This window comes from Sitophilus oryzae, unplaced genomic scaffold (assembly GCF_002938485.1).
Source record: "Sitophilus oryzae breed Bouriz unplaced genomic scaffold, Soryzae_2.0 scaffold_1739_pilon_pilon, whole genome shotgun sequence".
Lineage (NCBI taxonomy): Eukaryota > Metazoa > Arthropoda > Insecta > Coleoptera > Curculionidae > Sitophilus > Sitophilus oryzae.
This window is the reverse complement of record NW_022146434.1, coordinates 19,609-44,941: the sequence shown is the minus strand read 5'-3', so window position 1 is coordinate 44,941 and position 25,333 is coordinate 19,609. Positions and strand designations below refer to the sequence as shown.

At 32.7% G+C, this 25,333-nt stretch overlaps 1 protein-coding gene across 1 annotated transcript; it reads right to left on the bottom strand.

Annotated features, from left to right (window-relative positions):
• Positions 1–3,243: 3,243 nt before the first annotated feature.
• LOC115881767 (heterogeneous nuclear ribonucleoprotein Q-like) lies at positions 3,244–16,872 on the bottom strand. Its single transcript, XM_030899398.1, has 5 exons — positions 16,777–16,872; positions 11,595–11,788; positions 10,077–10,204; positions 7,972–8,213; positions 3,244–3,591 (listed from the first exon to the last, which is right to left on the bottom strand). The coding sequence occupies exons 1-5, from the start codon at positions 16,870–16,872 to the stop codon at positions 3,583–3,585; spliced, it is 669 nt and encodes a 222-aa protein (XP_030755258.1). The 3' UTR covers positions 3,244–3,582.
• Between the last annotated feature and the right edge of the window lie 8,461 nt (positions 16,873–25,333).

Sequence of the window (25,333 nt, the reverse complement as noted above, 5' to 3'; positions counted from 1 at the left end):
AAGAAATTTTGCACTGAGGCCCATCATGTCAAAACTAAATTTCAGGTTCCGAACGGGTGAAATTTTGATTCGGGTTCATTTTTCGTTAAATAATTTTGGAAACAAAAAATGCTGTTTTTAAATTTGTGGGCCTAGAGTTTGCTATATAAAAACAAATGTGTAAGGTACAAGAAACATTTTTACTGTGATGAATACATCTTGGTGGCGAGTGCATTACTGAAAAATTTGGGCATATCGCTACTCAAATTGTTTTGTAAAATGCCGTTTAGTCCACGGACACAAATTTATCCGACCAACAAATAACACTTCTTGGTGTTTCAAAGGTTTACGTCATCACGTCATAGAAAGTAAAAAAATATAAATTTAACGATAAAGAAAACACTATCTGTTTTTTCACAGATATAGCCGCGATACATCCAGACTTCCCAGATTATTTCTGTAAATTTATTTTATTCTTACAATCTAATAATGTAACTGAAAAAGTAGAATATGCTTACTATCTACAGGTGAGTTTCCTACGATGTTCTCTATGGGTATCTCGGAAACTACTGGATATAAGGAGTCGGTTAAATAAGAAAAGAATTGCAGTTTTGTGGGGTCATAAACATGCGCTTTTCAGATTTTTGAAAAAGCTTTTTTTGAAAACAAATTTCGGCTATTTCAAAAATTGTCCCTAATTACATTATAATCTATTTTAGACAAAAAGTTTTCAGATAAAAGTTGTAGATAATCACATCATTAATGAGATTGTGTCCTCCGTTTTTTTTTCTAAAGCCTGTCATTTTTGACATATGACACAAACATATGTTTTTTTAAATGGAAACCATAGTTGGCTATGACTTCATAAAAAGCGCCATTTTTAAGCTTTTCAGCGATATAAGCCCCCCTATGTTTCTTTCGAAAAAATACTTACGAGTTAAAGCTTAGTTAACTTACTTACGAGTTATAGCCCATTCTTATCATTTTTAAACAATTTCACTTAGTTAGCCATGAGAACAAGTTCAATCGTCGTTGCTCTCAGTAATGTGAAACTGTCACATCCAAACTTTGTAAACTAAAATAAACAAAAACTGTAAATATGAATTTTACAAATAAAGAAAAGCGTGTAGGATTATTGGTTCAATTTTTGTTGGCCATACATTTCCAAGGACATGTTGACCAATGAACGTTATTTACATTTTTTAGAAAAGTTAAATTTAGATACTCGCGCATCAATAGAGTGGTTTCAACATGACTTTCATTATGACACTCCCCCTTATAATGAAAGAAATGTTAAAAATGATTTATTTCATAATTATGCAAACTCATAGATAAGGAGAGGTGGACCAATTGCATGGGTCTCCTCGATCAACTGACCTATCCATTTTAGATTTTTTTAACAAAGTTTATAAAAGAATTTATGAATTAAGAGAGGCACTCGAAGAGGCGGTACGGGAGAAGTTTATTGAAGTCGACCGGCTGTTCTGTAGGAAAAGCTTGTAATTCAGTATTACAAAGATGCATTTTAAGTACTCAAAACAATGGCGTTTTTTTTGAACATTTGCTAAAATAACTTAAAGTGTATGTAGTGATATTAGTTTATTTTAAGTTTTAGTTTGTGTAAAGTAAATTGTTAAGAACCGTTTAATAAAATATTCTGCCTTTTTATAAGTTAGAAATCATAACAGAATAAGAATACCATACCAACTAAGTTAAATTTGTCAAGAAAATAAGAATTGGCTATAACTCAGTAATTTTTCGAAAAATAAACATATTATAGCTTATATCGCTGAAAAGCTTAAGAAATGGCGCTTTTATGAAGTCATGGCCAACTATGGTTTCCATTTAAAAAATATATGTTTGTGTCATATGTCAAAAATGACAGGCTTTAGAAAAAATCGTGGAACGCAAACTTATTAGGGATGTAATTCTCTACAACTTTTATCTGAAAACTTTTTGTCTAAAATAGATTATAATGGAATTAGGGACAATTTTTAAAATAGCCGAAATTTGTTTTTTTTCGAAATATCTAGTAAGCCATGAACTTTTTCAAAAATCTATCGCATATTTATGACCCCAGAAAACTGCAATTCTTTCCCCATTTAACCGACCCTCTATCTCCAACAGTTTCCGAGATACCCATAGAGAACATCGTAGGAAACTCACCCTGTATAAGAGATACCAATAATTAAACTTTTAGTTACGTAATCGAGGGCGTCATGTTTAAATTCAAAATGTCAAGTTGCCATATTTATTTATTTATTTCCTGACATTGTCGTTTGTTTTGACACTTTAGTTTTGTATCAGAAGTTTTTGGTTTAAATGAATTGTGTTGTGATATTTTAAGCTTAAACATTTTTTGACACAAATGGAAAAAATATTTTTAAGTTTTTCATAAATTGGTATTATTCCTAAAAAAGTCTCTGCATCATATCAAACTCCAAACAAACTATAACTAAAAAATTTAGAATAAAAAGTAGATGTCGTATTTTAAACCACAGCCACCTATACAATACAGTTCTAACGATTTTTAATATACTTTCTTACGACCATGTTTTTAATTAGTACCGACATACTTGAATAAAAACACATTATCATATTTAACAATAACACGCCATATAAAATTAATTTATATCATTAACTGAGCAAATTGTTTTTTTTTTGTATCTTTGCAGAAAAACGCAAACCATTTTTATGAATTATTAACATAACTCGTATACAAAATAATGCAATATTAACAAGTTTAATTGGAGTATGACATGGAAAACCCTATCCTAACCCTACTTCATTAGATATATTAAAAAGACGAAGAAGTTAAAGTAAAAAATATTTCTTGTACCTTATACATTTGATTCTTATATAGTAAACTGCTAGATTAAGCTAAAAATTCAGCTAACAAGCCGTATTTTCAGCTGTAACAATTTGGATAACGAAAATTTTGATATTCTGCAAAATATATCATTAAAAAAATACATAGAAATACAGAAACAACTCAAAATTTTCGACTGTAATAAATATAACATATACAAAACAAAATCTAAAAATTTCCCAAAAATATAATTTCGAATTTGCTAACTTTGTTTTCCACCAAACAAACTACCAAAGGCACCAAACGACACTCTTATTCCCCAAAAATAAACAAAAACTCAAGCTACTGAGCGTTTTATTGTAGCTATTGTTTGTATAGGTTTCTTTATATTCAAAATATAGCATTTATATTAAAAAAATTCTAAAAAAATTAACGAAAATTACAAATAAAATGATCAGTACGCTTGAGAAACAAAAGTAACAGCTAAAGGCCACCATCTACTCCAAAATCTGCCGCCTCATGGCTGCTGCCGTCATGCAAAGAGGAGACCTTAAATTTTAAATAATTTTTGAAGACAATACTGTCAATTTGGAAAGTGGGCGTGCTTAAATGCTTCAATAAGCTCCGCCCTTTGGGCTCAAGTACTATCCGAAAGAGAAAGTAGTTCAAAAATGAATCGAAAATCATAGTTTTTCACATTTGTCGAATAGATTTAAAAAAAAAACAGTGTGCAGGAGAGATGAAGAGAAGTAGTAGAAGAAGCTACAAGGATAGTCAGTTTGTGAGCTCCGTTGTCAGAGCCGCTGCAACAAAAGTCATACACTAAAATTGCTGGCTGTGACACACAGCTGTCGAGACACATCTATAATAGAATCGCCAATTAGATATACGGGGGAAAATGTCGGGTACTTTTTCGTCAGCCCTTGTAAGCCTCTGCTTGTTAGGGTGGTTGCTACCACTTTCCACTGCTAACAGACGTAACTAAAGAATTAAAGAAAAACAGCCAACTAAGACTTTCTTCAATATGGCTGCATCTACATACACTACAGTGTGTCCCATGTTGATATGTTTTATGGAGTTTCTTGTTTTTTAGTAAATGCAAAGATGCGGTTTTTACATCACTACGTTACTTCTTTATGAAACTAAACACACAGATTTCTCCTAGCGTTCTTAGTTCCTGAAATACAGAGGGCCATTTTGAAATTGTTAACATGTTTTTAAACGTGAAAACCGCATCTTTGTATCTTATCTCTACTCAAATGCGCGAAACCCTGTAAAACACACGAAAATTGGACACCCTGTACAGAGTAGGTCAAATTGGACGCTTTTAAAGGGAAACGCCCTTCTCTATAGGAGATAGATAAAACTAATATCGGTGTCTGGGGCTCAATTTTCATCAAAAACATGATGGTGAAAACCGCACATCGATATCTGTTACCGTTTCGGAGTTACGGGGTGTTTTTCAAAAATATGCATTTTTAACAAATCGCTGTAATGTTTTTGCTATGGAAAATTTTGTATTTCTATGAAAACATTTCCAAAACACCTTTTTACGTAGAATTTAATGGTTTAAGAATAATTTTTTTAAAATTAATAATTTAAGAGTTTTCAACAGAAAAACTGATTTTTTATTTGGGACACCCTATATATTTTTAATTAACTGAAAAGAACTTAAAATTACCTTTCCAAAAATATAGCACACTTGATATTTTGTTATAATCCCCTTCGAAATACAGAATTTTTAAAAGTTTGCCACTTTTAACTAGTAGGCCTTTGGACCCCTTATTGATAATATGCCCCTAATGGAACTCAAAAACATATTTTTCCAGCAAGACGAGGCACCGCCTCAGGACGCTGAAGTTATCAGCAAATTTTTGCAGCTAATTTCAAGAATAATTGAATAGATAACCAAGATCCCAGCCGTTGGCCGTCGAGGACGCCGGACTTAGTGTCTATGGATCTATTCTATGGATATAGGTATTTGCGGTAGAATAACAGTTCGTATTTTTAAATTGCCCCTATAATCTAGACAAGAATTAGAAGTAATAAGTAGTTATGAGACGGTATCTTTCACCCCCACTGAGTTAATGAATTCCGCGAAAAATGTTCAAAAACGGCCCCGTCTGTCCATAACAGAAGACGGTCGATAGTCGAACACCTGTAGCAAAATGTCATGTCTTGGTTTGCTATTTATTTTTATTGTTATTAGATATAGTTTCAATGTGTTGATGTTGGTTAAATATAGTTAAAATTGTTATAAAATTCTGCATCTCTTATAGCAAATATTATTTTCGTTTTAATGCTCACAGCTAGAATTTTTTTGCATTACAGCCGGCGCCGTTCAAAGTATTTAAAGTGGGCGAATTTTTATAAACTCTATATCTCGAAGAGAAATCGAGCAAAATATCAAGTGTGCTATATTTTTGGAAAGATAATTTTAAATTCTTTTCAATAAATTAAAAATATACAGGGTGTCTCATATAAAAAATCAAATTTTCTGTTGATAATTCTTAAACTATTAATTTTAAAAAAATTATAATTGAACCATTAAACTCTACGTAAAAAGATGCTTTGGAAATGTTTTCATAAAAATACAAAATTTTCCACAGCAAAAAAGTTACAGCGATTTGTTAAAAATGCATATTTTTGAGAAACACCCATAACTACGAAACGGTAACATATATCGATATGCGGTTTTCACCATCATGTTTTTGACAAAAATTGAACTCCAGTTACCGATATTAGTTTTCGTCTATCTCCTATAGAAAAGGGCGTTTCCCTTTAAAACCGTCCAATTTGGCCCACCCTGTACATACACTCACTCTATGTATCAAAAGTACACTTCCTAGAGTTTATTATGCAGTGTATTTATACATTTTTTAATTCTTTGCAGTTTGCAATTTCTAATTCTATATTCAACAGAAATGTCAAATACAAAACATAACAGATACAAAAACAGAACAGGAAAAGCTTGTGCCAAAAAAGTTTCTTATATATTTAAAAACAGATTTACCTACCAACTTACAAAACTACAAGACCGCACCGAAAAAGCACCCTCAATTTTGCAATTTCACACCTCTGAAAATATCCTAACCTAAAAAAATACCTAATGGACCACACAAAATATGCCCCCCAAAAATTTACGTGATACGTGTACTGAGAATAAAAAAAACTTCGAGTTCTACTAGCACTAGAAAGGGCCCCCCCTTTCTATTCGAAGCTACAATGCGATCTCAAAAATGATAAGCTTAAAAAGTTAAAAAAATATATATGCGAAATATCAATACACTGAAAAAACTATTTATTTTTTTTCAAATTGTTTTACAATGAAAATGTTTGTTTGGTAGGAGTAATTATACAGGATGAGCCTTAAATAAGTGCAAATATTTTCAGGGATCGTAGATCTCGATAAAAGAAACATATTTTCTCTTTGCCATTTTTCAGATATGTCCAAAATAAGTGAGTTATTCTAGTTTAAAAATTAAAAAAAAATTATTTATTTTTAAAAAAATTGAGAGCCACCCGACAACATAAACAAGTCTCAAGTTGTCAACCAATCGGTAGACAATTGACGTTTAAAGCATTGTTTATCTGTCAACCATAACCAACGGTTGTTCACTCGAAATTGGCTATAGTAATATCAGACACTAAGAATATATACCCTGGAAAAACTTACGGTGAACAGGCAGTTCTAAAAAGTTTTCTAAAATATACAGGAAAATTGAAACTACAGGGTTGTTTCCATATATGCCACATACGACACGGAGTATTTTTACAAATTTTAAGTTCTGGGTTCGTTGAAGGACTATTAGAGCTACAATTTAAAAATATTTTTACAAGATACAGAGCGTTTCAAATAAATAAAAAAATCAAAGTTGTATTTTTTGTAAATGGAACACCCTATATATTATTACATTTTTAGTTTCTATGATTAAAATAAAGGTAAATTTGATTTTCACACCGTTTTTGAAATATTTTCAGTTTTGTGAAATTGCAGTAAAAATTTTAATTCATTTCTCCAAGAGTATCAAAGTTTTTTGATCAGTTATTGTGTTGCAATAATAAAAATAATACTACCTCACACAGAGTGTCTAAAAATTTATTTTAAATAATTTCTAGCTTTAAACGGCAATAACTTGTTTAATTTAAATGGAATACCCTGTATATTTACAGGGTATGGCCACCATCAGAAAATGCATTTTCTTATAATTTAGGGCTCATTTATCAATATACCCATGGAATATTGACATTTTAGATTGTTTTAAAACCAACAAATGTACAAAATGTACAGGTCCTAAAAACGATATTACTAGCCGATTTGTATACAAAAAGAAAACTTTAAATCTTTACAAAAGAGTATACCATTAATTAAATATACCACCTTTATTTCCGCCCAAATATTAATTAATTACATACTTAATTGTATTAGTTAATAAATTATTCTAAATAAATGTGGATTTGAATCAGAAATTAATATAATAATAAGTTATGAAAATGAACGCCTCTGTTGTTATAAATAAGCGTTCGTCAAAAAATGCAATAAAATGTTTAAGGTGTTACTCTTTACCACACTGTCTAATATACATACAAAATTCAGTTTTTTAGTATTTGGAGCAATTTTTGTTAATCAACGCAAAGATTAAATTAATGTATAATGTAGTTTGAATACTGAAATCATATTAATTAGTCCTCTTTAACAAATATTTAAACATTTTTTTTATTTTTTAATGAAATAAACGAACTATATCGACAATATTAGTATCTGTACTTTTTAAAAATTTGTTACATCTTTAAAAATAATCTAAAATGTCAATATTGATTAAGGAGATTTTTATATGCGAGAAAATATTATGCATTCATTTTACTTAGTTGTTCCAATAGCAGAACTATTATTTTTCTAAAATTTTTATTTACTATTAAGATTTATTGACTAAAACAAATCCAGTAAGTTAATGAGTGTACTTTACTTTATATTTTAACATGACTCTGACTCTGACAGTACACGCACTGTCAGACACAGAATTACTTCTACTAGATCTACAAACAAAACATTTCCTTGTCAATTTTTTGTCTCTCTTTTTTCAGTGTATGAACCCGAGCAGTCTCAACTGAAAACTACCCAAGTCGGAGCTTTTTCCACAATTTGGAGATCGGGTAGCGTGATAAAGGGGGGCCCTTCTTACCTTTTGCACGGCCACTTGAGCCGCCTCCCTCGTGGTGAACGTAACGAAGGCGTAGCCCCGGTTCGTGCCGGTCATCGGGTCCATCATGAGCCGCAGGTCCCAGATGGGGCCGCACTGCTCGAACAGGGGTATCAGCTCGTCCTCGTACATGTCTTTAGGAATTTTGCCGCAGAACACCTCGCACCCCGAGCCGGGGGTACTGCCGTCCCATCCGGGAGGCGGACCCCCGTATTTTCTTTGGCCTAAAAAACAATTAAGCCTAATTAGTATGCGTTTAAAGGATCCCAGTCGTTGTAATGACCCAGTCCAATATTAATGGTATACTTCTTTTTAATCAACTAGTGCTTAGTTTTTTTATGAACGTCTTCTAAAATTCTAATAGGTCTGTTCCAACCCGCTGCAGTACCGTCACCGAACAATCACGCTCGTGCGCAGTAATTCAAATGTGTTCCAACCGAGATTTGACGGTTATCGGACGATCCTATTTGCGTACCAACCTACCCGGGGATCGTTTAGTTACGATTTCAGAACGGTAATTTCGGTACATGGTCCAAATTGAGAACTGTTTGGGTTGACTTGCGCATTAAAGCATATTGGCAGGGATTATCGATTTTTAACAGCTGATTCTGGTCCGGCGTCCGGCTGATGCTTCTGTCTTGGTTATTTTTTACGAATTCGAATAGGTGTGCGTTGTACTTTTGCTTGTGAGTTTGTGTGGAGTAAATCATTCGGAAATTTTAAATTGTACACTTTCATAATTATCTATAGATAATAATTAAGGATGAGTGACAATGGTATGACTGATTTCTTTACCTCCACTTCAGATAGTGACAATTTGGAGTTGCTGCCTAGTGAAAGGGTGAAAAATGAACAATATTTAGGTAAACTTTAATCGTATTTTCTTGTTTCCTCGAACAAAAACAAAAACCGTTCGATACACGCACGCTTGACACATTTGACAGTCCCGAAAAATGCAAGAAAATGCAAGAAAACCGATTCGAGTACGATTTCGAAACGATCCCGAAATGCTGGTTGGAACAAACCTTATGTACCTTTAAAAAATTTTATAATTAAAAAAAGAATAAATATTTTTCACTTTTTCATAATTAGTTACTATAGTGTGTTCAACGAGAGAATCATTTTCAGGTAAATTTAATTCTGTCATTTTTGGATGTTGTTTGTCGAAATCTTCCCTAATTCGTTGGACAGCCTATAGTAGCAAATAAATTATGAAATAAAAAAGTTAACTGATTATTATGTTTATATTCTCTCATTTATTACCCGCTGCCAAGAATAATTAGCTTAATTAAGAAATGGCAATTTTATAAATTTCACTTATTTGCACCATTAGCGTATCTATGATATTTAATATAATAATTACACCAATTTATATATTTTAATTAGATAATTTTCTCAATTAATTATTATTAGTAGCATTTATTGATATACCGGGTGGTGAATCGTCGTTGGAAACAGAAAATCCCATGCAAATTTTGACCTGTTCAAATATTTGAAACTATTGAAATTTAGAAAACGTCAATATTCGACATTTCGAGTATTTTACCAAACCGTTCCGTATCAAACCGATGTTTTTCAGGAACCGCTCTTTACCGTAGTTTACCGGTCTGGTTCGCCTGGTTTTGCAACGGAATGCAGCCTAAGTTATGTTTGAAAATGACGTTGACAATATAAGGTATGTCGGTTTTTGACTGGTGTTTGATTGTTACCTGGTCGGTTTTAATTTAAAAATACATGCAGTTTTTCTCAAATTAATGAAATCCGGCTTGTCCAAAATTGTTCAAATTTGGCATGTATGTTTACCAAACGTAGACCTTTAAAGAATCGATTTACAACTTAGCTAAAAAATCAATAGGGAAGCCAATATTTGAACAGTTCAAAATTTGCATGGAATTTCCTATCTTTCCAACCACGATGCACCAAACCAAACCCGTTATGATGTGAAACGCTAAAACATCAGCCACAGTAAAACTGTTGTTGATATACCCCACCCTTAATATTTACTTTTAAGTTAGTGAGTGTGAAGCTATAATAAGTCCCAGGGCTACAGTGCTAGGTTTAAAAAATATTTACAAAGCAAACGTTACCTGTAGTTACATCTAACGTATATCCTGTCCTATCCAAAATTTGTTTAATTTTCTCTTCATCTGGACCTTTTGCTGGCACTGGTGCGGGCGCCGTTGAGCCCTGACTTGACCCCGCTCTACTTTTTTGTCTACAAAAGAAATAAAACTTCTTAAAAAATGATTTTACAAGGTGACCAAGCTATTTCTACTTGTAATCTAACCAAACCATATACTTATAAAAGAATATAATGCGGCCTCCCCATATAAGCAATGAGAAGATGTATGCTCCTACAATGAAAGATAGAAAATTGAGTTTTCATAAGTTTTTCATTGTCTAATTAAATGCAATGCGTATTGCATTTAAGCCAATAGTTGACATAATAATTAACCACACATTTTCCGTTTGGGGTTCGCAGGCAGGTGCCATTACTGCTTTTCCTTGCGTACCTATAAGCTTGGTGCATTCTCCGCCGGTGCTGCCACCATCGGAGAATATCGTAAACAACTAGTACTTAAAAATACACGGGCTAGTATACACGGCTCGTTAAATAACAAGAATACGAAAATTGTATTATTTAATTATTCAAAAAGTATTAAGAAGTGTAATTTGTGAATATTCAAAAAATAAAAATATTTTGATATCTTCAGAAGTACTAACTTGTATCATAATTTATTATTCCAGTTAAAAAAAAAATTTTAGATGAGTTCAACTACGGTAGCGAGCATAGTTTTAATCACCGGTTTTGCTAGTAGGGCATAATTGGGGTTATTTCGGCTATAACCAAATTTTTTAAAGGCACATAATTATAATTTTAGATGTTCATAAAACATTTAATCAATAGTTAATTAAAAAAAAGTATACCCTTAATATTGCAAATTATATTTTATCCCCTCATAGTATATGCCTATTTAATTTTTTGATTATGTAACGAGCACTTTGTTTACTCACTTGTTTCGTCGAACTGCTTGAATCCGTTTTCGCTTTTGATCAAATCGGTGTGAGAAACTATAAAGCTATAAAGTGTTGAATATCCGGGTAAGTTGAATTGTTGCATGTTATTGCACCCAACAATGCCCTAATTACGCTCTCTTTGAAGCGTTAACATTTTTTGGGCAATTTTATTAACATTTGAAATTGTCACAACACAACACGACGCCGACGCCTAGTTCGAATTCTTTTTCGCTTATTTTTTACTACCCGAAACAGCGTTACATCACACAAACCTCGTACCTGAGTGTTTTATAGTCTCAATAACTGCACTAGCAAAAAACTAAAATACTTAAATATTATGACAAAACCACGATTTCAATATTATTTTAATGTGATCATGGCGTCATGATGGCGGCGTGAAATAGGTACTGATAATTTCTGATTTTTGCCGTTGAAGCGCTGCGGTCGGAATTTGTTGAAATCAACTGAAATGCACCAAGCCTATAGTGTGTACGATTGTGTTTTGATTAATATAGTGTTTTTTTTTCAAAACCCCTATAATATTTTTATTTTTTCAGTCGAAGAAGAGAATTCACACAGATGCCTACCTATATGTTTTCATAACGCCGCAAAGGTAGGCCGACTTGTTGGATACGTGCTCCAGGTTGGAATCGAGAAATTGGCCGAGCACGTTGAGAGCGCCATCAACGTGGAACTCTTTGAGAGCGTCCAGGGCACGTTCGTCCAGATCTCGGTGGACTAGCTTGCCGGTTTTGTAGATTTCATCCAGTTTAGATGCCACCTGAAAAAAAAAACAGATATTTAAATTAGTAATTTTAATAACCACAATCATTCAGAAACAAACAGTATTTTGATCAGACATAAAAGTCACTTTGTAATTGTAATAAAAAGTGATGAGAAAAGACACTTTTTCTAAAATAGGGAAGAATTAAGAGAGAACCTCAAATTTATGTCAAATAATTGAGTTTGACAATGAAAAGACATTTTCACATTTATTTTGTGTCATCAATTTGACGATTTGAAATTGGCGCGCGAATCACCTGTAACGTAGTGACCAACCTGCGCAATATCATACCTTGTTTCTACCTTGTTCTTCTTTTCAATGCTTGACAATGACTAAAGAATATAAGGACATGTAACGCCCATATACGGACTACAGCAGAATTTGTGACATTAGACGCCATTGGTCATCAGCGACAAGTTTAGCGATTTTAAATAGTTTGTGTATAGTAAACTTTGTATAAACTTTATTACAATGGCGATTAGTTGTAAAAGCCGCTGCGATAAGAAAGAGCCAGGAGTTACGTTTCATAGGTAAATAAACAGTCCGCTCCAGCGTTTTCTTAGTTTTCTTACTGAATTCGATAATTATTTTTCTGATATTATATGTACATGATGTGTGCTATACATCGATACTAGTTTTGTACCTTTTGTTAACATTTTAATACGTTTTTTTCGTAATTAATTAGTAGGCATAGTCAAAACAATATCTCTTCAAACAGCTAAGTTAAGAAAAATATGTGCCACGGCACTGTTTGGTGATATGGTAACAATTTGCTCTCGGGTGTTATTTGTGCTTGAATTCTTTAGTCATTGGTGCTTGACAACCAGATGAAAGATATTGCTGACGTCATTACGTAAATTACTGCAATTGTCATTTCATTTGAGGTTATAACTTTATTGAGTGAAAAAAAAACAAAATAAAACACTAAATCACCACAATACACCAAAAACACTTTTACTTTTACACTGAACGCGCGTTTCGCTAACCATGTTAGCATCATCAGCAGATGATTATAAACTAAACGCGAAACGCGCGTCCAGCGTAAAAGTAAAAGTGTTTTGGTGTATTGTGGTGATTTAGTGTTTTATTTTGCTGTGTAACACCAAAGGTTCCAACCCCCAACTGTAATCTTTATTGAGTGATATCGATCAATGTTATTTTTGACAATTCGTTAATTTCTGCACATTGTATGGTAATTGGCATTTGATTTGAGGTAATAATTTTATTGACGATTAACCATAGATAAAGGAAATAAATTTAGATTGGAATGATCGGCTTTCCGCCAAAACGTATAACTGTTTTGGATGTATACGTTGTTCGCGATCAGAATATCAGGATAGGAACAGAAATAATTTTCGCTTGTCAAAGTCAGAATCTTTAAAAAATATAAAATCAGGGGCGGGCAGGTGATATAGTGCGAATAGCAAAATCGGTTCCACCGTTTCCATGGAAATTTCAAATAAAATAGTTCCAGCCCCGGTCGCTAGGTGGTGGTCGCTAGTGCAATTAATTTTTAGGTTAGGAAGTTGCTACTAGTCTTTGAATAAGAAGACTAAGGAAGAAGCATAATGCTATCCATGTATTCATGCATGGTGGGCGGAAAAAGCACTCTAAGGTGGGAATCCTTGACAGTTCTGTTTGACGATTCATTTGACACATTTGAATTTGATTTGAAATTTTGTGGATTTGTCAGTCTTTACGGAGCTTATTTTATGTTATTTATTATTTATTCAACTACTGATAGTTGTATAAAGGTAGTAAATCTAGATGGAAATTGTGGCAGAACTTAAATTAACAGTGACACTATCGCGATTTATCGAAAAAGACTCTAAAATAGTTAGTTGTTGTGTAGCGTGCGGTAGATCTCGGCAAAAATTGAGGGAATGGAACAACTTTTCGCTAGTAAGTGACTATATAATATACACATACGTGTAGTAAACCGATCATTTATGAAATTCGCTTAAATTAACTAAATTATATATTTTTCTTGCATTTTAGCTTTTATTTATTACTTGTCAAAGATTAGATGTCAAAGAATTTAGATACGTTAATTTGACTTACCTGCTTTAGTAGCGTATCAGATGTTTGTGTTAATAAATACTTATTATAACTTATCTATTTTTATTAGAATTATATATTTTTATAACAATTTTAATAACTACCAACATTTATTCACAACGTAAAATAAAACAACAAATTATTGAGTCTACCCCACGTCTACCCTACATCATAGTTTTACATTTTTTAAATAAAATTAGAACAACACTGATAAACCGGAATTTATGCCGGCCATATTTGAGGCCTATCGCGGTGTACCTAAGATTTTTGATATGCTCCTTCCTTAGTCTTCTTATTCAAAGCTACTAGTAATTGCCGGATGGCGTTAAATCAGAATTTTTTTGTAGTTTTCATAGTTTCCAACACCAATCATATTTCCATAGTTCATAACGCCAATCTTATTATCAGAACGATTTTCAAAGTATAATTTTTATTATGTGTTTTAATTGGACAATTCTTTTTATTTGTGGCCCTAAAATACAATGTAAAGCTTCATTCAGAACCTCGCAATTAGTGGAATAAATTAGTGGTTTCAATTACACTTTATACTTTTTAGTTTACAATCATTTGCAATTAAAATTAATAGAATATCCTAGGAACAGCTTGGAGTAAGCAGTTGTATCCATAGAGAACACATTTTTTCTTGACGGATGATAATCAAAGGTCAAAATGACATTCCTCGCAAATTTTGAAGTATAATTAGTGGAAAAGTCAAAGGTTTGTTAACTTTTTCCACTAATTGAAAATTCCTACCACTAATTTTGACGCTCTGAATGCTTACATTCAAATTAGAGAAACAAATTTCTACGCTAATTGAAACTACTAATTTACTCCACTAATTACGAGGTTCTGAATGAAGCTTTAGTCTTTATTTCTTCCATCATTTAAATTTAAGTCCCTATTTATATTTTCTCCATTTACAAATGTTTATATATTTGACTTCTATTTTTTGTATGTATAAATTTGACTATTAAATTTATTTTTTTACACAACACATAGTAACGCTTTGCATTAGATTTGTTAATATTGTGTAAAAAATAGCTTTTAAGATGGTTTTCATATTCAAAATGATAGTTTTATGGAATATAATATGATATAAATAAGCGTATGTAAGCCCCTCACAATAGATGGCGCCACTAACATGAAACCATTTTTTAGTAAGGCACTTTATTTTTCTTGCTATATTCTTTGTAAAAATCTTTCAAAATTTAAACCGCCCTCATTGAAAAAATACTGAAGTGTTTAAAACGTCCGTTTTGAAAGTAATTATTGCTATCTTGTGAGTTTAATTTAAATTTTATTTACTCAAACCTGTGATAATTGTGAAAATGTGGCATTAAAAAAACTTATAAGGCTGTGTGAACTGTGAACTGCAAAAACCATCGTGGCATAGTGGTATAACGTCGGTTTTTAATGTTCCATAGGTATTTCATACATGGTCCTTAATATAAAATAAAGTTTCCAATATGCAGCACAGCTATATTTATTTGTAAAATGAAAAGAAAATAATAAGTAAATTTGAATTAAGACGAAAAATGTGAAAATAAGCGACTCTCCGATTTCCGGAAAAAGCCGAAGCGCTCCGAAATGATCAAAACAAACACAATATTTTGCAGATCTTGCTAGGCTTCAAAGGCCTGAGCTCGAGCTGCAAAATACTACTTTTCCAGGCTCCAAATCATTTTGGGTTTGGTTCAGATATCTACTAATCACAATATGTTGTTTATATTGTATATTTTTTTTGTTTCGTTTTCTTTGACCTGTAATACTATATATTTTTTTTATCTGTTTTATTCTTGGCTTTTTTTAGGTCGTTCCAACGTATACATTTTTCGTCCTTTTCCCATTACTTTAAAAATAGATTAGGCGGTCTCTCCTATACAGTATGTCCCCGAGGATTGTCACAGAGGAAAAACATTTTTTAATATTTTGAAGAAAAATGCATTTTTCATAAAAATGTTTTTTTTTTATTTAACAATAAAAAGTACTTAACATAATTTGCATATTAGAAAAAGAAAAGAATGGAGAAAGATTTAAAAAAACATGTGGTGTACCGCGCATCGCAAGTGTGCCCGGCGTAGATACCCTAAAGGGTCAATAAGGGTTATATTGGAATTTGGGTAAACACTATTATACCCGGTATATACCCAATCATATGACTCATATTTTTAATTTAAGGTATTCTAAAAGAATTTTAAAAACAATTTGTTAAATAAATCAAATTAATTAACAAAATCGCATGAAAATATGGGATGGTAGAATTGGTGAAAATTTAGGGTTGTATGTATGTTTTAATGCCACATCAAATAATAAATTAAAACAAATTTTTTTTTTTTTCCAAAAAAAATAAAATAAAATTTGTGATGGGCCACCCTTATCACTAGGGTATAAAATTAAAGAAATTAGAAATTAATAAATAAATTCATCATATTCAAATTAATTTCTGAATATTCACACTAACTAACAATAGCCTAGTCATCATAAACAACGAGAGACAGAGAAATGTATTACTATGCATATCTCGTATTTATTTTAAAATCAGTAGGTCCTCTCAAAAATTCTCAAAATAGGCAACAAAAATATTTACGGACCGAATGTTGGTTTCAAACTTTTAACAAAAAAAAATCATGCTATTATTAAATTTAAATATTTTTTTTTTTTTTTTTTTTTTTTAAAAATACTTTATGTTTGCATTGGCGTACCTATAGTATTTACAGTCAGTTATTTTAGTTATTTTATATTTCAAAAGACGTAATTAATTACGTTAAGTCCAGGTTATTAGTTCCGAGTCTATTTCTATGTCTCTTAATAGTTTTTTAGTTCCTAACAATAAATCTTTGTTTATTTTTATTTATTTTTTCCTTGTTATTTTTGCGGGAAAACATATTTAAATTCCCTTAGATTCTGATGTGGGGAAATGTACGAACCTTTTCATCGAGACCATATTCAGTTAAATTTTTGATAATCTGGGTCCCATTCGTATCTTCATATCCCCGATTGCGGTTCTCGGAGAACTTCACCATTTTCCTTCGTGCCATAGCTGTACAAGTGCAATGCTTTAAAATACATAATACAATCGTTCGGAAGTAGTAGAATTTAATAGAAAATAATAGTAATAATAATACAATAGTAAATATGGTAGGTTACTAAATCTGACACACTGTATATGAGATTGTTGTGCTTGAGTTTTTAAAGAAAACATCGAATTTAAAAACGAATTTGTAAGAGAAGTATACCATGACATATATACGCTCATATTGTTGTATTATATACTTTGCCTTGCAAATCTAATAGTCTAAAGAGCTAGCAACGGTGTTTTTGAGTATAAGTATTGTTAAGAAAATAAACAAAAAATATTTTGATATATCTTTTTAATATGCTCTCTGGAACAGGATGCGGCCCGTCTGGCCGCCGATACCAGTTGCGTTTACTACTGCGCATCTGAAGAAGATCCTATATTTTTTTTATTATTTAGTCCTATTAAATATTTTTTTTTTTTATTTTTTAGACAGCGTTTTTGAATATAAATCGAACATAGCGTAGTGCGTAGATTTTCCGACCACGAACCGATGCGATGATCCAGAGTTCGAATCCGGGGGGTCTGGTTAAAAGACCTTTTTTTTTTTTTTCGCTTATATTCTGATAGTAAAGTATTAAATAATTTCTAGTAATGTAAAAAAGACAAATTTTAATAACTTTACCTAATAATAATAGCTTCCGTATATAGCGGTTAACGCCTTGGGAGTAGGTAAGGCGTACAGCTTGCTAGACTAGAGCCGTTCGTATACAAAGGAAGGTTAATGTGGCTAGCACTACGCTCACGCCTTATTATTACCTCAGGATATGTGAATCTCAAGTAATCATTTAAGGCTGAGTCGACCTACTAGGTACCCAAACTATTTTTTTTTTATTTAATAAATTAGTCGGCTCTGAGTGTTGAAATGCCGGGTGGGGGAATCGAACCCACACCTTGAATTGGTAGAACGAGAGCCTGTAACCTCTACGCACCGGGCAACCTTAATACTATAAATATCATTAGTCGTGCCACCGGGCACCTATAATACTTTAGTATCAGAATATAAACGAAAATAAAAATAAAAAAGTTCCCTTGCCCCTGACCCGGATTCGAACTCTGAATCATCGGTTCGGGGTCGGAAACTCTACGCAGTGCGCTATGGAGACATGTTCCATTTATATTCAAAGCTAGAATTTAAAGGACTAATAAAAATATAGGATCTTCTTTCAATGCGCAGCAGGGAACGCAACGTTTACCGGAGCCAGGCGGGCCCGGGCGCATGCTGTTCTAGGAGAACATAGTAAAGAATATATAAACAAGGCCCAGACGTCTTAAAATACTTGTTTTTTCCGGAGTTGCTAGCTCTCGAACTATATGTATATGAACATTGTAATATTGACAACCAATAAAATTCGTACGTAGATGTTACGTAGACTTTGACTAATTTCTTTATTTAAAAAACCTTTTTCCTTTACTGACTGATCAGTGAGGTACGAAGTTTTTCACTGCTAGTGTTCAGTTATTTTTATCCAAAAGTTTAAAATTGAAGATAAATCAATGTTCAGTAGGTATTTTTAAGACACATATAGGTAACTGTTGAAATTTCAGTAAACAAAAAAAGTAAACACATAATCAAATTTATAAGAAAATAATACTAAATAAAAAGTAAGAATAATAAATTCCTAGTTAAGTACTTAAAGGTGAGATTTTATTACAAAAACAAGCCGCTATATAGCAAAATCAATATTTATAACGACACTTATAATTACAATAATAGTTGTGTTGTTACACGAGATGAAAAACAGATATAAGAAAATATTTATTTTGATACGACATGAAAAAATAGTCTACTTATATGATCTGATGACGATTACATAGAAGTAAGTTAATTTGGTGTCTAGAGTCTGTTTTATAATACTACATATGATATTGATACAGTCAAAGACTCAAATAAGCATTGACTGCGAAGGTACAGCTGAAATAAGCACTGATCTTACTGGCCGGGATTGCCTAAAATTATTACTGACTTTCGCTGATGACATTGACGTAGTGGGTAAATCAGAACTGATTGTGAAAGACCTCTTTTCGATCGTAGAAACACAAACTTAGGGGCCCAAAATAAACGAAGACAAAACCAAGTATATGCATACTAGCAGAACATGACATAGAGACAGAGTAGGCCAAAATATCGCTATGAGAGGGTACAATTTAGAGAGGGTCGCAACTTTTTTACAACAGTATTTAGGAGCACCACATGTGCTCAAGATAATAATCAAATAGAAGAAATTAAACTCCGAATACATAATGGAAACAAATGCTCCATGCACTAAAATCAGTACAAACATTGAAAGTCAGAACCAAAATTAAAATTTATAAAACAGTTATACGACCGCCTGTTAACTTAAGATTTTACTTAAGATTTTTGGACCACTGCGAAGCCCAGTAACCCAACAGTAGCGACCAATCAGGAAGAACCAATCAAGGAATAAGGGAATTATACAAAGATCCAAATATTGTGGTGGAGATAAATGCAAAGACAGCCCTGGCATGGTAAAAGAGACACGCATGGTACAACTGACTTGGGAAGAAGAACCAGGACGACGAAGATCTTTAGGGAGCCCCCGAATGAGATAGCGTAACAACATCAAAACAGAGATGAGAACAATTGGAATAGAATATGACCCAGCTGGCAATGGAAGCAAATAGTAGAGTCGGCCAAGACCCAACCCGGGTAGTAGAATCATGGAGAGTATGTCAGTAAACTGCTCAAGACCATACAATAAAGTAGTACATCGACGCTTCCAAAAGCAATGCATGAACAGGAATAGGAGTAACTGGGCTAAAAACTAAACACTCCGAATCAATAGGCATTCTTCAGGCAAAAATTAAAAAAAGTAAATTAACTTTTAATTATTTTTTTTTTTTAATTTTAATTTTATTTTATTAAATTAAATACTCCAAACCCCAGCATCCTTCAGGCAGAAATATACGCTATCGAAAGATGCGTACATATTATCTTAAATAGGAACTATTGGAAACAATCCAATATTCAAGAAGCCTTAAAAGCGATCAGCTCGGTAACCATCAATTCGAAGTTGATCAAATAATACCTAAAGAAGCTGAACAAATTAGACAAAGAAGTTATAGAAGATAATGAAAAAGCAAACGATACAGCTAGAAAAAGAGCAAACACTTCACTAACTGGACCAAAATAGTTCTGCTTCACAAGTGGAAACCAACTTAAACGCTAGAACATTTTCTCAGGACTTGGAAAAATTGAAGATTTTCTTTGATTTAATTAAGAACAATATTCGGATTTTCACGCGGTTTTTAATATGACACTGACTCCTCAATAAACAACTCAATAAATTGAAGCTAAGAAACAACGGCGAATTCAAATTATGTGGGAAAAATGGAGGAACACTAGAACACCGAACACCTAATCACTAAGTGCGCCGAGACTACAACCATTCGTGCAATAAACTTTGGTATGACTGATATCGAAGATTGTGAATTAACCTCTGTAAACTGCTGTCTCAGATACTCAATTTTTGTCAAAAGCCCTGAGATTGCATGATGAGTTGTAACTGAAGAAATGGAGACACAATAAATCTATAAAATCGCGGTGATTAACTTCCTCCTCCGATAGAACAATTTTGGTATGAACCAATTCAGAACCAATAAATCGTTAAAGGTTGATTTCTTAAATATACCTTCCATATCAGCGTCCTTTCGTTTCATTCCGTTTATGTAAAAATATTATATCAAGTAAATGGATAGGACAATGCACACTATCCGTTCCATTTCCTTCCGTTCCATATCTTTTCCTTCCATACATATTTTGGCGAACGGACTGAAGCCTATCGGAAACAGCGTTGCCAAATTTTTACATTAGTACCAGCTCTGTTAAAATTTTGCTGATATTTATTTATTCTTTCACCTCTTAATTAAATCTATTGTCTTTTTTCAAAAGATACAAATTTTTAAAACAAAACTTTCGTAATGATATAAATTGTAAATAATAAAAAGTATGGAACTGATACGGAACGGAAGCTTACGTATAGCGTCAATACAATAAAAATACGGAACGAATATGGAATGGATATAAAATGGAATGGAACGGAAGGTATAGTGAGGATCAACCTTTAAGGTTGATTCTCACTATACCTTCCGTATCACCTCCCTTCCGTTTCCTTCCGTTTACATGCCAAAAATATTATACCATGTAAATAATAGGACAATGCACACTATCCGTTCCAGTTTCCCCTTCCGTTCTTATCCTTTCCTTCTATAGATTTTTTGGCGGACGGACTGGAAGTGCATCGGAAACACAATAAAAAGTATGGAACTAATACGGAACGGAAGCCTTTACATATAACGTGAATACAATCAAAAATACGAAACGGATATGGAATGGAAACGGAAGGTATAGTGAGACCAAACCCTTTACGTATAGCGTCAATAAAATAAAAAATACGGAACGGATATGGAATGGAAACGGAAAGTATAGTAAAATCAACCTTTTAATCATGGCGATCCTCGTCAGAATATACAAACTCATTAAATTGATGTACTGTCATTAGTTCGCGATAAATGTACAAAGTTTCAATTTAAGGTTGATTCTAACTATATCTTCCATATCAGCTCCCTTCCGTTTACATAAAATATTATATTATGTAAATGAACAGGACAATGCACACTATCCGTTCCGTTTCCCTTCCGTTCCATATCCTTTCCTTCCATACATTTTTTTGGCGGACGGACTGAAGCGTATCGAAAACAGTGTTGTCAAGTTCTTATATTTGTACCAGCTCTGTTAAAATTTTGCTGATATTTATTTATTCTTTCACCTCTTAATTAAATCTATTGTCTTTTTCAAAAGATACAAATTTTTAAAATAAAACTTTCGTAATGATATAAATTGTACAATAAAAAGTATGGAACTGATACGGAACGGAAGCTTACGTATAGCGTCAATACAATAAAATACGGAACGGATATGGAATGGAAACGGAAGGTATAGTGAGACCCAACCTTTACGTATAGCGTCAATAAAATAAAAAATACGGAACGGATATGGAATGGAAACGGAAAGTATAGTAAAAATCAACCTTAATCATGGCGATCCTCGTCAGAATATACAAAACTCATTAAATTGATGTACCGTCATTAGTTCGCGATAAATGTACAAAGTTTCAATTTAAGGTTGATTCTAACTATATCTTCCATATCAGCTCCCTTCCGTTTACATAAAATATTATATTATGTAAATGAACAGGACAATGCACACTATCCGTTCCTGTTTCCTTCCTGCCCCATATCCATACATTTTTTGGCGGATCGGACTGAAGCGTATCGAAAACAGTGTTGTCAAGTTCTTATATTTGTACCAGCTCTGTTAAAATTTTGCTGATATTTATTTATTCTTTCACCTCTTAATTAAATCTATTGTCTTTTTCAAAAGATACAAATTTTTAAAATAAAACTTTCGTAATGATAAAAATTGTACAATAAAAAGTATGGAACTGATACGGAACGGAAGCTTACGCATAGCGTCAATACAATAAAAAATACGGAACGAATATGGAATGGATATGAATGGAACGGAAGGTATAGTGAGGATCAACCTTTAAGGTTGATTCTCACTATACCTTCCGTATCACCTCCTTCCGTTTCTTCCGTTTACATAAAATATTATACCATGTAAATAATAGGATTAATGCACACTATCCGTTCCGTTTCCCTTCCGTTCCTTATCCTTTCCGTCTATAGATTTTTTGGCGGACGGACTGAAGTGCATCGGAAACACAATAAAAAGTATGGAACTAATACGGAACGGAAGCCTTTACATATAACGTGAATACAATCAAAAATACGAAACGGATATGGAATGGAAACGGAAGGTATAGTGAGACCCAACCTTTACGTATAGCGTCAATAAAATAAAAAATACGGAACGGATATGGAATGGAAACGGAAAGTATAGTAAAAATCAACCTTAATCATGGCGATCCTCGTCAGAATATACAAACTCATTAAATTGATGTACTGTCATTAGTTCGCGATAAATGTACAAAGTTTCAATTTAAGGTTGATTCTAACTATATCTTCCATATCAGCTCCCTTCCGTTTACATAAAATATTATATTATGTAAATGAACAGGACAATGCACACTATCCGTTCCGTTTCCCTTCCGTTCCATATCCTTTCCTTCCATACATTTTTTGGCGGACGGACTGGAAGCGTATCGAAAACAGTGTTGTCAAGTTCTTTATATTTGTACCCAGCTCTGTTAAAATTTTGCTGATATTTATTTATTCTTTCACCTGTTAATTAAATTCTATTACTTTTTTCAAAAAGATACAATTTTTTTTTAAATAAAACTTTCGTAATGATTAATAAAAAAGTATGGAACTGATACGGAACGGAAGCTTACGTATAGCACCAATACAATAAAAATACGAACGGATATGGAATGAAAAACGGAAGGTATAGTGGAGAATCAACCTTTAACCTGTCATCTTAAAGTGAGTTAAATGTATTTACGTTACGAGCTACAAAGCTAACCAATTAATAAAGACATTACAAACTGACATACAATTACCAAACAAAATTGCAAACACCAAAGTAGGGTCAATCAAAATCTCTACGAGTAATCAAATTTTCACAGTTTTTGAAAAAGAGATTTAAAAATTACTTCATTTTATTTATTTTTATCAAAATATAAACAAAAACTGTAAAGTTCGATAGAAAATACCCACATGTCCGTCACAGACCTCTAAATTTATTCAAAAACCATAAAAATCCAAAACAATCCAATCGATGCACAAATCAGTTTTAGAGATCCGCATCGACCGTGACCATGAACCGGATTTCCCAGACAGATTTTCAAAAATATTTTGGTCAGACTGACACAGGTTATCGACATTCATTATTCCCGCTCTCGCTCTTCGCCATATTTCGTCACTCCGACAATCGAAGTAAGGAACGCCCAGAGAATATCGACATATCGAAATATCGATATTAAAAAATATTAATACAACTTACGGATACATCATTATTTTTTTATTATTGTCATTTATTTAGACGATAGAACCGTTATAGAATAGAGTTATAGTGTGGAATAAAATCAAAGTAATAAAAGGTGTCCCTCAGGGTTCAATCTTGAGGCCATTATTGTAAATAATTTATACAAACGAGCTACCTAATGTAACAAGAGAACATACAACTCTCTGTGTAGATGACGCTACGCTGATCTTTGATGCAGGGAATGCAGGATTAATGAGCGTTAAAATTAAAAATCTTGTGATATATTAATGGAATATGTTTCGTCAATGGGTATATCGATGAATACATCTAAAACATCATAAGGAAACTACAGGTCGCACAACGCCCAATGGAAGGAAATATGCTGGGACTAACCAAGAAAGACCGCAAAAGAATAAAGTGGATACGACAAAAATCCCAGGTAATAGATGTCATGAACAGAATCAAATCCCTCAAGTGGCAATGGACAAGACACCTGACAAGAATGACGGACAACAGATGGACCACAAAAATGACAGCATGGTACCCACGAGAAATTAAGAGACCTAGAGCAAGATCGAACCTGAGATGGGACCATGATATTAGGAAATTAGCAGGGATAACTTGGGCCCGCATAGCCAACAATAGACAACAATGGGATCGACTACAAAGAGAGTATGTGAGGGAGGCTACACCATGATTGGAAATGGTCGAATAAGCTGAAAATGATGATGATGATGATGATGAGATCTAAAACGCAGTGTGTAGCTTTTGATAACAGAGTAGAGAATACGATTACAGTTCAATATAAAAATGAAAAAATTATTACATCTAAAAAAATGTTTCTCTGCTTGGTGTTATCATTGACAGCGGATTAGATTGGGAAACGCATGTTGAGATTGTTGAAAAGGGTGTATCGAGACCCAGCTTTGCTTTGAGGATTGTCTCGGAGAATGTAGGTCAGGTGAAGAAGCTGCATTGACAGCTTATTATGCTTTACTGCAATCTAAAATGAGATAAGTATGGCATGGTCGTTTGGGAAAATTGTACTGATATAAACAGAACTTTACTGTTACAAAAAAGATGTATTTGGGGTGAGTCGTTTTGAAAGTTGTAAAAGTGTTTTATACAAAGGGATATATAACGCTTACAGACATGTATATTTAGAATTCACATATGTTTGTGATTAGTAATAGAGACATATTTACTGACTTTGTTAGTGATCAGGGGTATAAGACTAGAAATAAATCTAATCTTCTACCTAACAAATGCAATTATACTTTTATACAAAAGAATGCTGAATTTTCGGTTACAAAAATATTTAATGCATTGGCATTTTACGTAATAAATTTGAAAAATTATACATATAACAAATTTCAAAATGTTCAACTTAAAAAATTTTCAAGCTTTAGCACTTTCAATTTGAATGCATTTCTACTAA

Excerpts from the sequence above, each read along its gene's own strand:
- LOC115881767 (XM_030899398.1), bottom strand. The coding sequence starts at position 16,872 with ATGGTGAAGTTCTCCGAGAACCGCAATCGGGGATATGAAGATACGAAT. Across the intron at positions 11,789-16,776 it reads AATATGGTCTCGATGAAAAG|GTGGCATCTAAACTGGATGA; the intron begins GTTCGTACATTT and ends TTTTTTTTTCAG. Across the intron at positions 10,205-11,594 it reads GGCGTTATGAAAACATATAG|ACAAAAAAGTAGAGCGGGGT; the intron begins GTAGGCATCTGT and ends TTTCTTTTGTAG.